The sequence below is a fragment of the Heterocephalus glaber genome, unplaced genomic scaffold, assembly GCF_053883595.1.
Source record: "Heterocephalus glaber isolate CG9 unplaced genomic scaffold, H.glaber_assembly_v1.0 deba00001444, whole genome shotgun sequence".
In the NCBI taxonomy this organism is placed as follows: Eukaryota; Metazoa; Chordata; class Mammalia; order Rodentia; family Bathyergidae; genus Heterocephalus; species Heterocephalus glaber.
The window spans coordinates 5,852,702-5,869,389 of record NW_028258297.1 but is presented as its reverse complement, the minus strand read 5'-3'; the positions used below and the strand labels follow the sequence as shown (position 1 = coordinate 5,869,389).

The 16,688-nt window shown below is 57.5% G+C and overlaps 1 protein-coding gene across 6 annotated transcripts in view; it reads right to left on the bottom strand.

Annotated features, from left to right (window-relative positions):
- Window positions 1-265: 265 nt before the first annotated feature.
- Window positions 266-16,688, bottom strand: part of Scube1 (signal peptide, CUB domain and EGF like domain containing 1) — a 111,897-nt gene continuing 95,474 nt past the window's right edge. For 5 of the 6 annotated variants that reach the window (XM_004845434.3, XM_021258828.2, XM_021258826.2 and 2 more), the window contains 10 exons: window positions 15,966-16,082; window positions 14,815-14,952; window positions 13,493-13,696; window positions 11,372-11,533; window positions 9,941-10,108; window positions 9,137-9,298; window positions 7,798-7,995; window positions 6,590-6,742; window positions 6,224-6,303; window positions 266-5,628 (listed from right to left, as the gene is read on the bottom strand). In XM_004845434.3, coding sequence (XP_004845491.1) covers window positions 5,476-5,628; window positions 6,224-6,303; window positions 6,590-6,742; window positions 7,798-7,995; window positions 9,137-9,298; window positions 9,941-10,108; window positions 11,372-11,533; window positions 13,493-13,696; window positions 14,815-14,952; window positions 15,966-16,082 — 1,535 coding nt within the window. In that variant the 3' untranslated portion in view covers window positions 266-5,475. The other variant, XM_021258829.2, reaches the window with a different exon arrangement.

Below are 16,688 nucleotides of genomic sequence, written 5' to 3'. Positions count from 1 at the left end.
AAGAACATTGTTTTTTAAAATGTAAGTCTTTGGGGAAAAGGGATTGGAGATACAGAAAGGTTCTTCGTGGCAGTAGCTCGGGGTACCCCTCTGCTTCTCCACCTGCAAATCTCTAATTCCCTGCTTTGCTTTCCAGAGGGTTACTGTAGCCCCTTTCAGCCCTCAACAGTCATGACATTTCTTACTCTTTTTTTCTTTTTTGGATTCCAATTGCCTTTCCCCACCTCCAATCATGACCTCTAACGAATAAGAGAGCAGAGCAATGTTTAGGTTAATTTACTGTTTATTATTAAAGTGATTCTCACAAATGCTGAATTACATGGATGTGAGGGGACATGCTGGTGAACACAAAGCTTTGAATATTTGAGGCAACTGACAGAAAAACCTGGCTACACTGCTTTTTGTCAACCTTGCAACAAGATGGCTGGTGAGTGCTGGGCCGGGGGTGGGGGCCTTTGGCAGGAGGTGGAGGAGAGGGCTGTAGGTGAGAGCACAGCTCCCTGGCGGCCGACACCAGGGCACTATGGCCTGGGTCTGCTCAGTGTTTAGGGTTCTGATCTGGCAGAATCTGGTTTCCCTGCTGTAGATCTGCGTGGCCTTTGGATTGGAAACTAAACCCTTGGCACCATGAAGCTGCCTCTCTGCCTTTCCCCATGTCTGCCCATAGCCACCACGCTCAGTGTGCTCTGCAATGCCGAGGAGCGTCCCTGGGACACGGGCAGGCATAGGCGGCAGGTGGCAATGCCAGCTCACATCTGAGCACCCTGTCTCTTGGCCTAAGAGAAGACTTCAAGCCCATCATTTTTCTGAATGTTTAGTGCTTGTTAAGGGAGGAAGCATCACTGAGGTCACTCTCCATGCTTCCATGACACCCTTCCTGTCTTAGATCACCTTGTCCCAGGCTGGCCTGGCTGAGGCTCCAACCTGTAAATTCAGATGAATCAACATTCACGGTGACAGCTTCTCCATGGGGTCCAAAAGGGCTTGAGTTGGATTCCAACTCCACCGACCTCTAACCCTTTCATCTTGGCCATGTCTCTTGGTCTCCCTGAGTCCTGATGCCACACATGAAGACAGTGTTGAGCCCTGCAGCCTCACTGGGCCGAGAGGACCATCCACGTGGAAGGCAAGGGTAGAGCTGGGTGCCTGGCACATAGGAGGCACTGAATGAATGTTTGCTTCCTGGTAAGGCTTGTGGAGTGCAGACAGTTTCAAAGGGACCATCCAGCAGGCTCCAGGCTGGCATGGCCCAGCAGGGGCTGTTAGGCCTCAGGGGACCCCAGGGCCTGCTTTGTGGGGGCCATAAGAGGAGGGTGCTGGAGGCAGCACGTGCCATGGCCCTGAGATGACTTCCTCCACTGTACCTTTCCAAGCAAGACAGGCAGCACAGGGTAGACATCAGCCTTGTCCTGCTTCCAGCTCATTCCTGGAGGGCTCATGACCTGTGAATGCCATGGAGGCTGAGGCAGCAGGGAGGAGAGGGACTCTTTATTTGTCTCTGTGTGTCCCACGGGCATTTCCACACATATCAAGTCCTTCAGCCTAGGCCTGAATGGCATCAGCTGGGCACTGTCCCCATGTGTATCTTTGGTGAAGCGATGGGACCTTGGTATCAGCTACAGGAGGTTCAGCAGGGAGTAGGACAGTTGGGCTCCCTGGGTGAGAAGAGAGGTGCCTGCCTTCTGGGGCACTGGCTGTGTTGGGCAGGGTCAGCCAATGATGGCAGGGATGGTGGCTGCTGTCCTGGGCAGGTTTCATCTCTGTGTCTCCCCTCTTCTTTGTCTTCCTAGGAGCCTGGTGCACAGTCAATGCTTGGTAAATGCTGCTAAATGGCCCAGCTTATTTCAGTGTCTTATTTTCCTGCTGGAGTGGCAGAGGCACTGAATAACATCAGCTCCTAGATTCAGTTAAGGACTCACAACAGCCCTGACCATGACAGTGCATTTGTTAGAGGTCAGAGGTCGCTCTTAAGGCTTCCACACCTGGCCTCTGTGGCCAGCGCTTTCTGGGGCCCTGCACCCTGGGTGTCTGTCCCCAGCAAGGGCAGGAGCCAGAGTTTGGAAAAGTGGTTGCCACTACTGGCCAGGGTGGGGTATGTTGGGGAACACAGGCTGATTTTGCTGTTAGAGGGACTGGGTGGAGCCCAAAGCAAAGAGGGGCAGCATAAGGAGAATAACCTGGACATAAAAAGCCTAATTTTGGGCAGCAGAGGAGGCTGATTGAGGGTGTGGCTGGCCACTGAACCTCAGTGCAGACTTTTTCCCTGTGGGCCTGCAAAGCAGAAGGGGCCAGGTGTGCAGGAAGAAGTACCAGGGTGTTTCCTGCATTCCTGGGTCCACTCTGGCTGCCTTCTCCAGGAAGCCCAGCTAGGGGCCCAGGAGCTGCACCAAGTTCAGAGGAATCTGGGGGCACCACGGACCCTTTTCCAGGCCTCACCAGATGGCAGAGCTTTGGCTTCCAGAAGCTGTCCTGTGCTGTTTCCCTGGGAGCACAGGGTGCAGTGTGGCTTCTGGAGCTCCCTGACTGGCAGTGCCATGGGACTAGGGCTGCCCAAGGCCAAAGCCAGGGGTAGGCTGTGTTGGCTTCCAGCTCAGGGCCTCCGTTTCTGGTTTCTCACCAGGAAGGCTCCTGCATAGCTGACCCCCGCTTCCATCTTTCTCCAAGTCTCCCCATGAAGACGTGCCCTGCAGCAGTCGAGCTTTTGGGGAAATGGACTTGTTTTCCAGAGAGCCCCATGAGAACCAGGGTCGGCTTTGGCTTTCATGGCTGGGATCCAAAGTACCGGTGTGGGGAGCTGCAGCAGACCCTATCTCTGGGCTTTATGTCACCGGGATGGTGGGGGTGGTGTTTCACCAGGAGGGCTGCATGGTGGTGGTGAGGGCAGCGTCTCTGGCTGCCTGGTTCTTCTCCAAGCCTCTTTTGTAGCATGAGAACCAAAGAAGAGTTTGATGGTAAGAGAAGGAGGAAGAGCCTGCCCTATGCCTGCCCTGTCCTGCTCTGCCCTGGGGCCACTGGGCATGATGTGGCCACAGTGGTGGTGACAGATGTGGGATGAGAGGAGACATGGGGGGGTGGCTTCGTGGGCATATAGAGAGATGCCCGAACCACTAAGGAATCACAGGGCAAACTTGAGAGAGCCTGAGAGTGCTTTCTGGATTTTGATGGCATTGAAAACATCCTTAAGAAGTGCAATGGTTCATTTTAGGTGTCAGCTTGACTGGCCTAAGTAGAGACCCAGACAGCTGGTAAACTCTCCCTTGTGGGGTTCCTAGGGGAGTTTCCAGGGAACCAGCAGAGCAGGCAAAGACCCACCCTCCCCAGCATGGGGGCCCATGCAGTACCTGGGTTGGTTGAGGGGCCCCAATAAAACAAAAAGGTGGAGGAAGGGACAGTTTACTCTCTGGGAGCTGGCAGATCCCTCTTCTGCTCCTGGGTTCTTGGGCCTCTGGAGTCTAGGGTGCCCAGCTTCTCTGGTTGGATTCAGCCTGAACTATGCTGCCAACTTCCTGCTTCCCCAGCATGCACATGGCACCTCAGAGAGCGTCTTGGCCTCCATGGTTCTTCAGGGTGGTTCTCACAATAAGTCTGCTCTGATCTTTCTCTCTCTATATCCTGTCGGCCTTGTTTCCATGGAGAACCTTAATAAAGAGTTCAAGTCCCTCACAGGGTCCTTCCTGGGGCACTTGCCATCTGCACTTGTTTCTGGGGACCCTGACAAAGGAAGGGAGGTCTCTTTCTGGAAACTGAGGTTGACCTGCAGGGACTGTGACCAGCAGAGGTGCAGTGGCTCCTGGCAGGGCTATGAGTTAACCCCAACCTTTCAGCAAGTGCAAAAGCTCTGCCCGCCATCCTCCACTTGGACTTGAGCCGAGAAACTGGCTAGTGGCAGCCAGGGACTCAGCTTTGGTAGATGCATGTAATGGTGGCAACTCATTCCTGAGTCCCCAGCCCTTTTCTGGACTATAGAATGTGTCACACCCTGCGTGCTGGTCACCAGGCTATGGTCTCGTGACCTTGCTCACCTGTCAGCCTTGTCACAGTGTCTGTGGGCCATGTGTATTTCTCAAACCTCCCATCAGTCAGGCAGGGCTGGGAGCAGGAACCCTGGTGGCCACTTGGAATCAGTGGCCAGAGTTCCTTTTAAGATTTTTCTGTGTCCCTTGGAAGTTTTAAGATTTGGTAACCTGAAAAATACAGACTATTTCTTATGCCCAGCTTACAGGTGGCAGCAAGCGGTATGACAAGCAGCGAGGACTTGTGGACCCTGGCATGCTGGTGCCCTCAGTTGGCTGTGTCCCAGGTGCTGGCTTCCTGGTCACACTCAGACTTCTTGTGTCCAAAAGGACTCAGACAGGCAGCTCGGTGTGGCAGAAAGGAGGCTGGACAGGTGAGGAGTGAGTGGCCGCTCCAGGGTCCCCTTGAGAAAGACCTCATTTCCTGGCGATTTGTGAGCACAACACGGAACCCAAGGGGCATCACCACAGGGCTGGAACTCAGGCCCCTTCTGAAGTCTGTGGTTGGGCCCTGCAACCCCAGGGGGAGGCTGCCATCCACTGGGTCCCATTGAGGGCAGGGACGAGCGTGAGGGTGGGGCCGGTGGTCCAACAGTACCCGAGCCTGGTTCCTAAGAATGCACATTTGGAAGCACATCTGGGGGCAGCCTGGCTCTCCCTGCCTGCCACGGGAGGTGGCAGTGGCAGGAGGAGCAGCTTAATCCTCTAGGCAGGCTAGCAGCAGCAACCCATACTGAGAGTCACTAACAAGCATTTTCCTAACGTACCACAAATAGAAGTATATATATATAATCTTATATTTATATTTATATATACAGTACTTAATTAGCCGTCCCATGGAGGGAAAGCACAAACCTACTTTCTCCCCTCGCAGCTGTGTCCCGTCCATGACAGCATCCTTAGAGGCCAGCGACAGGGCACCATGTCCTGTGCCCAAGGCTGGAGGAGCCTGCAGGGTGTGGCAGCCCTGCGGGCATCAAGGCAGGCTTGTCAATCCCACGTGTCAGCTCCTTTCCCCTCCTTCCTTCCGGTGTGGAGACTTCCTGTGTGGATAACATCTTCCCACGCCTCCTCCAGTGTCCCAGGGAGAGCATGGGCCACGTTCTTCTCTCCTGAAATGTCAGGTGTAGGGCACGCACTCTCTGACCACCCATGAGGCGGGCATGGCATGTCACAGCCAGGCGGCGTCCTGCCAGGAGACAGTGCTTGTGGTGTCCTGGGAAATGAAGAGGTGAAGGGAGGGACAAAGGCGTCCTGCAGCAGAGTCGCCCCCTGGGAAGGCAGATCCGAGGGAGATCCGAAAAGGCTTGGGCCTGGGCCTAGCCCTCTACAGCTTTCCCAAGGGGCACACATCATGGGTTTCCCAAGGTGACACAGAGGCCCAGGGGCCGCCTTCTGCTCCTCCTTGGAGGAAAGGGAGTCTTCCTTTCCCCTCACCGTCCCTGAAGGACAGCACTGAGCGTTACTTGTAGGGTCGCAGGAACCGGGACACTTTGGAGCGCAGTAGTTTGATGAAGGAGCGAGGGAACATCTCCTTGGACTCCTGGGCTGTATACTTGAAGTAGTTCTGGGGGTGCGCCAGCACATCGAACAGCGCCTTGATCAGCTTCTTGTCCTGCAAGACACAGGTTGTGGGAGTCTTCAAATGCCGAGGGACCCACTGTCCAGAGGCTGGGCCAGGGCCCACGCCGGGTCTGGCCCCCTTGGTGAGAACCAATCCCTGGGCCTCTGACCAGTGCTGCTAACTGACAGCCACAGCCTCCCCTTTATGGCACAGTGGCTTTGCTGCTCAAGGTCACAGCAGGATGAGGAGGGAGTCCAGTCCCAGTGGCAGAGTGGCTGTAAGTGACAACAGCAGTGGGTGGAACCCGCTCATTTTAAGACACCACCCTGCGAAAGACCCTCGTTTCCAGGCAAGCAAGTGAGGCTGAGAACCTTAGGCAAAGGTCCTGCCCGAGGCCACGTGACCAGGTCCAGGTCCCCATTGCCCCAGCAGCCAGCTGGCCTCAGGGCCCTGGTTTGGGGGACAGATGTGCCAGCCTCAGTACCTGTGCCAGGACCCCTGCCCCCAGGATCTCGTCCTCCCCTCCTGTCAATGTCTTTCCTCCCTTCTCCAGGGGCCAGGGATCAGGATGGCGGGGCGGGGCGGCAGGGATGGCCCAGCCACCATCTATCCCAGAGTCGCATGCATTCCCCCACAGTAAACTCACTTTCAAGATTTCCTGGTGATTCTCCGAGGCGTACAGGCGCCCGTCGCGCACGATGTCTTCGATCAGTTGCTGGTAGTCCTCTGGGCAGCCGGGCGAGAGGGAAAGGTGAGGGCTTGAGACCCTCCCGCTGAGGCCCCTGCCTCCCTGGCTCTGGCTGTACGATGGCCCGGGGCACAGCTCTGCCCGGCCTTAGCACCTGGGGCTTCCTCCACCTGCACATCCTTCCTCCTCCAGACGCAGCTGCCCCTCGGAACCTTCCAAACCCTGCAGGGGTGGCCTCACTCTGTTTTGCCTGGTGACAGGGACAGGTGACTGTGCGTCCTTTGGGCCTGGCACACTGGCTGTGAGGACAGGGTCCCGCCTTACCATCGTAGGTGACGTAGGGAACTTGGAAGCCTTTTCCACTGTTGCCCTCATTGGATTTGAACTGGATCCAGAGCTTCCGGGAACGAGAGGTGAAGGCGATGGGTCTCTCGTAGGTCTGGCAGGTCTCGTAGGTGGTGATGGATGTGGGGGAGGCTGTGGGGAGCCGCACCATTGTGGAAGCGCCCCCAGATCTGCAGGGCCTCAACTCCCCCCCCCCCCCAGTTGGCCCCCTGCACCCACAATGCCTGGTTCCTCAAACAGGCAGCTCTTCCCCAGCATCTGCCTTGGTGCTCCTGGTCCTTCTGAGCCCTGCGTCCTCCAGGAAGCCTCCAGATGCCCCCTCCGTGTTCTTGTTCTGCTCTGGTGAACCCACTCCTACAGCTGCTCCTCTATCATAGCCTCTGTCTCCCCCTGTGCAGAGCCCCACTGGGCTGTGAAGCGGGCCGTGCAGGCCGCCATGGACTGCTGGAGCCTGGGGTCAGGTTTGAGAGGCCTCTCCCCCTGTGAGCCAATGAGCAAGGGTGCCCTGCTTCTCCCTGGGGAGCCTTCCTGGGCGCTCCTGGACGTAGGTGAGCTGTGGGTGAACAGTGCAGGGAGGCGGGGGCCTTGACGGGGATGGGCGGGGCAGTGGCCCTGGGCTGGGCTCTGGATGGCTGAGGCACCCCAGGTGGCTCCCTGGCTGTTTCCGGTTCAGCAGCCTCACTGAGCAGGTGGTGCCAGACATGGGAATAAAGTGCCCACACCCGGCAGCAGCAGGAGCTCTCTGCCAGGTTGCTGCAGGGGCATCCAGCTGCTTCCGCTTTCTCACTGCCAGGACACAGGCACATGCTTGTCCGTGCCCCTGTGGAAGGTGGCTCTGCTCAATCCTCCAGCTTTCACGGTGTGCCTGGGTGGCCTTTCGCTCACCCAAGCCTCAGAGGGAGGAGGAGGGCACTTCCGGGGTCTCGCTGGAGTGTGTGGCAGGAAGCACAGGAAGCAGGGGGAGGGGACTGCAGCTGGCTGAACGGCCCAGCTGGGAGAAGACATCGGGCTGGCTAGGTCCTGTTTAGGGCACCTCTAAGCTCCCCGACTTCCCCACGTTGCTCCTACAGAGTGCACACCCTGGCACCTCTTCCTGCCCCTGGAGCTGTACCAAGGTGAGGAGGGGTGCTGGTGCTCAGGTGAGACTGAGACCCGTCCCCAGCCCCAGCCCTGAGGCCAGCACGCACCGCTCTTCCTCATGACCAGGACATCGCCGCACTCGTCCTCGATCGGCAGGAAGATCTCGGGGACCACAATGAGGATCCTGCGCTTGGGGGGTGGTACGATGTGCCACACACACTCGGCGTTGGCTGGGTAGTCGCCGGGGTAGTTGGGGGACTCGATGTAGCCTGTGTAGTCACCAAGCTCACCACCACAGTGCTGGTCTGTGGGCACCGGGCCGGAGGGCCCGATCAGCGATCAGGCTCGGCTGGATGGGCACAGCCTGCTGAGTCTTCAGCCCAGCCTCCACCCAGCTCTCCCACACCCGCCAGCCCTGGCCTGGGGCCCTGCCTGGCTGCCCCTCGGCCCTTTCCACCTGCTGGCGTCTGAGGCCCACCCTGAGCAGCTCTTTCTTAGGGGGCTGCCTTGCCTGATGCAGGCTCACCTTGCATTTCTGTCAGCCCCCACCTGGCTGCCCGATTCTCTCCTGAGTGAAGCCCCACCTGCCCGCCCTTTCTCTCGGTTCACCCATCTGATGTGTCAGACACCCTGGCTGAGCCCACCAGCTGTGGCATGGGCGCCCTCCCCACCAGGGGCAGGAGATTACAGGTGGGCACTGCAGCGAGGGAAGAGATAAATGTTTTCCTTTCTTTGCTAACTAGTACATCCTCGTAGAGGCCAGATGTGACATTTTAATGAGCCAAATGGCTCTGCGCCTTAAAGGTATAAGGAAATCAATTTTGCAAAATGAACTAAATGTAAATATTAAATATACATTCATTTCCTGTGCATTCTCATTTAAGTATTTTCTCCTGTCAAGATTTCTGGGAAATGTTTTCTTCCCACCTCCAGCATTCCAGAAGCTTCCCTATCACCTGGCTTTTCTACTTTTACCCATCAAGACATCTAAAACCCTCCATCTGCAGACTCCTCTGCTGCACTGTTCTTCTGGTTCTGAGGGTTGTGTCCCCAGCTGCCACATCCAGGAATAAATGCCCTTTCACAGGTTTTTAGATGGTTCCAGACATGACCCATAGCCCCAGAAAACTGGTTAGGAAAAGGTAAAATGCAGAAACTACAAAATGAATTTAAAGTAACACAGCATTCAATCTGTAAAGCCTGGACTCCAGGGCACAGGCCGAGTCTGGCGAGCGAGGGGAACCGATGCACAATGCCCTCGGACAGTGGGCCAGGGGGGACACTGGCCTTCCTGGCTTGGGCTCAGGATGGATGCAGCCTTCCCAAAGGCATCCCACAGAGCAGGGGTGGTGGCATCGGTGCTTCCTCTCAGAGGGTTGAGGTCGGGTCTCACCCATGCCCACCCAGCATGCCCGGCCTCTCCACTCCCTCAAGAGTGGCACCTACTTTTACAGTGGGTGACATTAGTGGAGCCATCGAAGTCGGTGCTGGTGTTGCCCGGGCAGGTGATACAATGGTTCTGGCCAAACTCAGGCTGGTAGGTGCCTACAGGGCAGCGGATGCAGCGGTGCGTGGTGGTATTGTAGTGGTGGCCGGGGGAGCAGTGCACTGCAGGCGGGGGACACACGGGTGGGGGTCTGGTGCACCATTGCAGGGCAAGGAGCATCCTGTGCTCCCTCAAGACCTCTACCACCCAAGGATCTCCTTCCACTGGGGGATGAGGGGACAGACGGTCAGGAGGCTGAGTGCCCACCCAGGCAGGACACAAGGACAGCTCAAGAGTTGTTTGCTGGACACCGGGAAGAGCATATGGAGGGGCCCATGCCAGAGGCAGAGAGAGGACATGTGTGCAACCCAGGGATACTGTAGGTCACCTTGATGGGAGCAATTTTCAGGGAGCAGTGGGGCCACTGTGTGAATGAAGGGGTTCGGGGCAAAAAGGGAGGAAAGGAAGGGGAAAGAATGAGGCGAGACTGTTGTACAGGTGGGTGTGGCGCTGGGGGCTGGCTGATTTGTGCTGAGGTGGAGCAGCCAGCACGCAAGGCTCTGTGGACCCAGGGCCTTGGCTGGTGGTACAGACAGACTGACAGACAGACGAGGAGAGGGAGCCCGTTGAAGGGGAAGTGGGTCACCAGCTTGGAGAGGCGGTGTGGACCTGGTGTCCAGCAGTCCTGAGGGTACCCCTGATGTTGAGGGTGGCCAGGCAGAGGAGATGGGAGGCACACAGCGGTGGGCAGTGGGGGCCCTCACCTTTGGCCTCGCAGTCCTGGAAGGAGGTGGCACCCTCGTGCTTGGTGAGCAGTCCCCCACCACAGGGCAAACAGCCTGTGCGGCCGGGCTCGGGCTGGTATGTGCCCAGGGGACAGGTCTGGCACGGCTTGAAGCCATCGGCTGAGAAGGAGCCCGGAGAGCACTGGCCTGCAAGTCAGAGGTCACCGCTCAGGCTGGGTGTCGGTGGCCCCGGGCCCTGGGACAGGCACCAGAGTGGGGTGGGGCGGCCTGGCCAAGCCTGGCGTCCCTGTGCATGGAGAGGGGTGGTCAGTTGTGTCAGAGCAGTGGGAGGAGGCGGAGGGTCTCTGAGGATCCACGGGTAGTGCTGGGACAAAGGGAGGGGACCAAGGGAAAGCTGACTTCAGCTCAGCATAAAGAATGTTCTAGAGTCCAGCAGGAAGGAAGTGTGCAGGCATCCCGGCACTGGGTGAGAAGTGGGTTCAGGGTCCTCTCAGCCCAGACTCAGGGTCTCTCCTCCTGTGGCCACCCTGAGCTCCAACAGTCACCATTCCAGGGGCAGCCACACTCGGAGAGGGCACCGAAGGAGGACAGAGGTCTCTGTTCCCCTTAGGCACACCCCCACCAGTGCTGAGGTCCCTGTGGCCTCTTCAGGGAGAGCCCCACAATGGTGCAGGAGAAGAGGCTGCTGGGAGACCCATCTCACAGAGGGGCTAAGTGGGGTGCTAACTGGTAAAGCCCTTCAAAAACTAAACTGTGCTTGGTAAATTGAAAAAGGGCTCCTTTTCAACCAGCTACAGGGAAAACGGTTTTGTTTTGTGTTTTGTGTTTTTTGTGTTAGTTGGTGATACTGGGGATTGAACCCAGGAAGCACTGGCCCAGCCCTTTTTACTTTTTATTTTGTGACAGGGTCTCATGAAGTTGCCCGGGTGACTTCCAACTTGTGATCTTCCTGTCTCAGCCTCTTGAGTAGCTGGGATTACAGGCATATACTACCATGCTTGGTCCAAAATTGTAAAGTTCTTTGTGTGGAGCAAAGTTCCTGACCCAGCAAGTGCATGGCTCAGCCAGTGATGTGTTTTGGTGAAGATAGAGCATTGCACAGGATGTGACGCCAAGCGTGAAGGACTCTGTGCCCCCCACAGCCCCCTTGATCTGTAAGGCACAAGGTGTGTGCACACTGTAAAGTCTCTGGCAAGCTGCCTGATGCCAAGTATTCAGGGTGCCTGAGAGCTGCGGAATGATGGGGCATTCTGAGGCACGGGCACCCCGGGAGCCACAATGCCCGGTCTGAGTGATGCCTGTGTGGAAACTGAGTGGCTCTGAAATGGCAAAGTGCTATAGACAATGCCATGCTCTGTGGCTACACAGGGCTTCTGCCTTTGCTTCAGGAGCCTCAGTCCAGGGGTTCTGCCCCCGCCCAGCCGCCCCCTCAGGCGGGCCCACACTCGCCTCCACATTCAGACACGTTTCGGGCACCGGCCAGGCCAAGTCCGTCACTGCTGGGGCATGGGGAGCAGCTGAGCTGGCCCTCCAGGTCCTGGTAGGTCCCCGACATGCACGGCACACACTGGGCCCGCTCACCGCTGAAGTAGGTGCCAGGTCCGCAGGCCACTGGAGAGGCAGGGAGGAGGGACAGCTAGGACGACAGTGGGCAGTGGGCCGGGCTGCATCCTGGGTGCCCACCCAGTCTCTCCCCCAGCAGATACGGCACCCCAGGGCCCAGTGGGGCCCAGCTCCAGCCTGGAAGAGCCAGGGCAGCCTGGGTGGCAGTCGTCCATGAGGACCTCAGTGGCCGGCAGACCCCTCCAGCCCCTCCTGGGGTCCTTCCGCTCCACATCCCGGCCTCCAGCCTGACTTCCTGGCCTTTTACCACACTGCCTCCTGGAAGTCTCCACCTGGATGTCCCACAGCCACTTCCTCCAGACCCCTACCCTCCAGCCTGTCCTTCCTGTGTTGGGGAGCTGGCACCCCAGGATGCCAGGCAGGGTGGCACCTGAGGGCTTCAGGAACACAGTGGCAAGAGGGTCTGGTGCTGGACAGAGGCTGTTGGGGAAATAATGTGGAGACGTGAGTGGAAGAGAGGGCCAGGGTGACAGGCTACAGGGCCACACTGGGCCAATGAGGAGAACAGTGAGGAAAGAAGGAAGCAGAAAATCTGTAAATTAAGGAGGAAGGGAGCCATATTTCTCCCTGCTGGAGAAGATATTTACAGACAGGGAGGGGAAGGTTAGAAAGAACCTTGGGTGGAACTGGAGGTAACTGTGAGCCATGGAGTCCTCTCTCTTTCCCTCTTACACACACACACACACACACACACACACACACACACACACTCAGGGTGTGGTGGGGGAAGCTCTTTCTCACAGGAGATGCTAAGGAGGCCAGATGACAGAATAGAGAATATCCTGATTTGTGGGAAATGTCAAGGAAAGCTGGGGCTGGTGGATGGGAGCTCTGAGGAGCAGGGTCTCTGTATGAACCCAGAATCTGTCCTCAGAAACTATCACAAGGGGAAAAGGTGGGTGGAGGAGCAGGAACCAGGGGCTCTCAGTGCCCTGTGGCGGCTGACAGAGTGGAGGACCAGGGATGGCAGCTGTGGTCTATCTGCCCTGTGACACAGCAGGCTCCGGCTGTCATGAGGAGATCACAGTGGGCAGTGTCAAGGGTGAACCACACATTGTGGGTTTGCCACACACCACGAGAGGGCTGGCTAGACCCCACGTACCTCAGCAGTGTGCCAAGGAAGAGACCTTCGTTCCTGGACGAAAAGGGACATGGAAGAACTGATGAAATGTAATGGGGTATCTGGGCTTGGCGGCATACGCCTGTAGTCCTAGCCTTCTGGGAGGCTGGGGCAGGAGAGTCATAAGCTCAAGCCCAGCCTGGGCAATTTAGTGACCTAGAAAAACCCTGTGTCTGAATAAAAAAATTAAAAAAGAGCCAGGGATGTAGCTTAGTGTGAAGGCCCTGGCTTCAATCCCTAGTACTGAAGAAAAAAAAAAAAAAGAAATGTCATGGGGAGTATGTTTTGGACAGTAAGGAGTCCACACACACACACACACACACACACACGCACGCACGCACGCACACGCACACACACACACACACATGCAACCCTACCATAATAAATGCTAGAAAATGCATAGGGAAATACAGATGAAGAAAGTATGCATGTTTTTTGTTCTGCTTAACGATGTTTCTGAAAGCTAGAAATAGTCCCAAATAAGTGTTCAAAATAAGAGAAAGATGTTCTCAGGCCCCTCACCACGCCTAGGTCACAGCAGCTCCCCACCGCACTGTCTGAGCCCTCATCCTGGCTCTGCTTGTGGCTTCTCTGCCCAGCCTGTGCTTTGAGCTGAGCTCCAGTTTGTGGCTGTGGCTGCCAGCTCCACACCGTCATGTAGATGATGCCAACTCTGCCTGTGGCAGAGGCGCAGACCCCAGTGCCCTCTGCTCATCCCTGCTGTGTGCCTGTCTTCCCTGCCTGCTCTTTGTGGGTCACCTAGGCTGTACATGAGAGGGGTAGGGAGTCTGCTGCACGGCATCTCATGGCCCCGGGCATGCACTCACCACATTTGCTGTCCTGGAGCACCTGGCCTGTGCCGCAGGTCCCTGGTCCTTCCAGGGCCTTTGCTGGACGCTGGGCCACCTCGTACTCTGTGCCTGAGATCTGGACATAGAACTGCTGCCGGCTGATAGCCTTCCGCAGGGTCTTGATGGCAGCCTGCAAGCTCTGCTCCGCCCGCTTCCGCAGGCAGTCCTCGTCACAGGCATCTGTGGGAGAGGGCAGGAGAGGAGCTCACATCTGCTGGCAGCTGCCTGCTTTGCAGAGGGCTCTGGATCAGGTCCTGTGTGGTGCGGGGGGCTGTGTGGACCACCTTAGCACATCCTCACAGCAGGCTGGGCCAGCCCCCAGCTGATGGATGAGAAGCCAGGGGTCCAAGAGGCATGAGGCGGTGGAGGCAGACCCTGGGACAAGCCAGGCCTCCGTCCACTGTTATGAGTCACACCCAGGGCATAGCTCATCAGGTGCACGTGTGCATGTGTGTGCGTGTGCGTGTGTGCGTGTGTGTGTGTACGTGATTCAAACACGCTGAGGACTGCCACTTTCCCCAGATCATGTCCTGTTCTCTGGCCTTGAATCCAACCAAGGCACCTTGAGGTCTGACACCCACCCGTTTCAGCCATTGACACCTGGACACTGTGAACTCCACTTTCTAGCGCCCTGCCTGCCTCCCTGCTTCCTGGACACACCCCAGGCTCTGCACCCTCTGTGGCTGCCCACTCCTCAGTGCCACTTCTTCCAGCCAGTGAACCTGGATTTCCAGCTGCAATTCCATGGCCCGTCTCCTGGGAAGGCTTCTGGAGCCCCTCTCTGGGGGAGAGACCTTAGTTCTGTGCCCTCTTGTCCTCATGCCCCCGACCCCCCCCCAGTGTCACTGGGACGGGGTAGCCTCTACACACACCTGCCTCCCTGTGGCTGCTGGTGCTGCCAGGGCAGGGGCCGCAGTGCCCATTTCTAGGGCCAGGCACACACTGAAGACACTTGCTGACACCTCTCAACTCCTCTGTCACAGCCAAGAGTAATGTGTTGTGTTAAACACACAACAGTGTCACAAACCCTTCTGTAAGCAGGAAAGATAGTCCTTCGCTCAACTGTCCTGGTGATGCTATGCATTTACCTTTTCAGCCCCACGGGGAGAGGCGTGCAGCTGTCTCTGTGCCTGGAGCTCTTCTCTTGTCATTGTCCCTGGCTGTGCCATTTCCCTTGCTTGCTTGGCTGGCCTGTGCCTCCTGCTGCCATGGGTCTGGTGGGATCCTGGCTTCACCCTCCCCAGCCCCCAGCAGTTCCCCCAGGGCCTTGGCAGCCCACGAGCAAACCGCTCACCCACCTGAGGCCTCCTCCATCTTCAGCTCCACCTCAAACTCTGCTATGATGTGGGACACCTCCTTGGATGGGGACTTGCGGCCTCGGCGCCTCTTCTTGGAGGAGTCACACTTGAGGGTCACGGAAGTCATGTGAGAGTTGTCTGGACAATGGAGGGGGAACTGTGGCAAAGGTGGCCCGGGCGGGAAACAGGGTCCTACCTGGCCCTGCACAGAGACTGCCACTGGCAAGGGTCCCTCTGTGCCCAAAAGACCATGGAGCAGGTGGGGAAACTGAGGCTAGAGAAGGTCAGGGGTGGTTCAGGGCCTCATGTGGAGCTGGTGGCTGAGCTAGGTCATGGGCTGCTCATGAGGTTGCTGAAGGCATATTCATGAAGGAGGCTGTGCCCTCAGCCCAGGGCCTGCAGAGGTTTTGCCCAGTGGAGACACCATCCCCCTTTCCCTCCACAGCTAAGCCTGGAGTCTCATTGGCCAACCTCATTCAAGAATGGTCACCAAGTGAGTGTCCTAATTCCTTTCCCTGGGGCACAACCAGGCCACATGGCAAGCCCTTGCTGTGTGGTCATTGAACCCTGGGGGCAGGGACAGTGGCCCCCATGGACACGGGGTGTTACACTTCAGATTTAGATGTCCCACCAAAGCCTCATGCACACATAGGCAGGGCTTTCTGAGCTGACTCGCTGATGGAGGTGGGGTCTGGTTAGACGAGGTGGTCCCCGGGGGACGTGGCCTGGGAGGTTTATCGCCCTCTTCCCTCCTCCCTCTGCTCTCTGCTTCCTGGGCACCATGCTGTGAGCAGCTCTCCTCCACCAGGCCTCTCTGCCACGCTCCCTGCCTTGGAGCCAGCTGACTGTGTAGAGATTAAGGCCTCTGTACACTGGGCACCAAAATAAACCTCTCCTCTTTAAACTGGGGGTGTTGGGCTTGTGTCTCAGGGACAAGGAAATAGACTAAGATCCTGGGGCACCCCGGTTTCCTACTCAAGTGCTGGCTTTCTTCCCAAGAGACCTGGCCAGCATCTGTAGCGCCCCAGGCATGGCTCCTTGGGCTATGGCCCCGTCCTTAGAAACCCAGCCCCACTGGACCATGGGGTCCAGCTCCAGGCTTGGGGACTCCCCACTCCTCCTTGGTAGGCAGTGCAGGGTGGTACACTCACCCAGCAATGGCTGCCTCTGGGTCTCCTTCGCTCTCTCCCGACTGCGGGGCCGGAGGTGGCACTTAGCATCTCTGGTCTTGAAGCGAGCCTTCTGCTTGATGGGGGAAGTGGGGGAATCTAGGAAAAGTCAGAATTCCCCCAGGTGGTGGCCTCTCCTGAGGGGAAGGAGGTGGTGGGGAATGGGGGCTCCCAGAGGACAAGTTCCCCTGAGCTGGGGCTTGGTGCGGGCCTCTCTGCCCTGACAGCCCTCCCTGCTGGGGAACCTCCCCTGTGTGCAAGGCTGCAGAAGGTGACCACATGGGCCCTGGGTCCAGCCAGAGGCTCTCTGCAAAAGAGGAGAGGAATGCTGCCCACCTCCTGCCTCACTGGCAAAGCCGTAGACATGGGTCAGGCTTTTAGGAAGAGAAGCAGAAGCAAGGAAGGGGTCTGAAATATCTGGACACCCAGAACCCTAGGTTCCTACAAAGTCCTGTGACCGGTGGACTTCGAATCACATCCTGTGACTTCAGCAGCAAGGACACAGCCTGGCCCTGAGCTGGCAGGAGGCGAGCATGCTGTGCCTGGGAATCTCCAGGTCAGGGGTTCAAGGGCAGCTCTGCCTCAGAGCTCTCAGAGCCTCACCATGCAGCAGAGGTGACACATGACACATGCCCTGAAACAGAGCCTGAGGTCTGTGGACTCACAGCATTGTGGGGCCACCAAACCCCTTTGTTCCCCTGACCG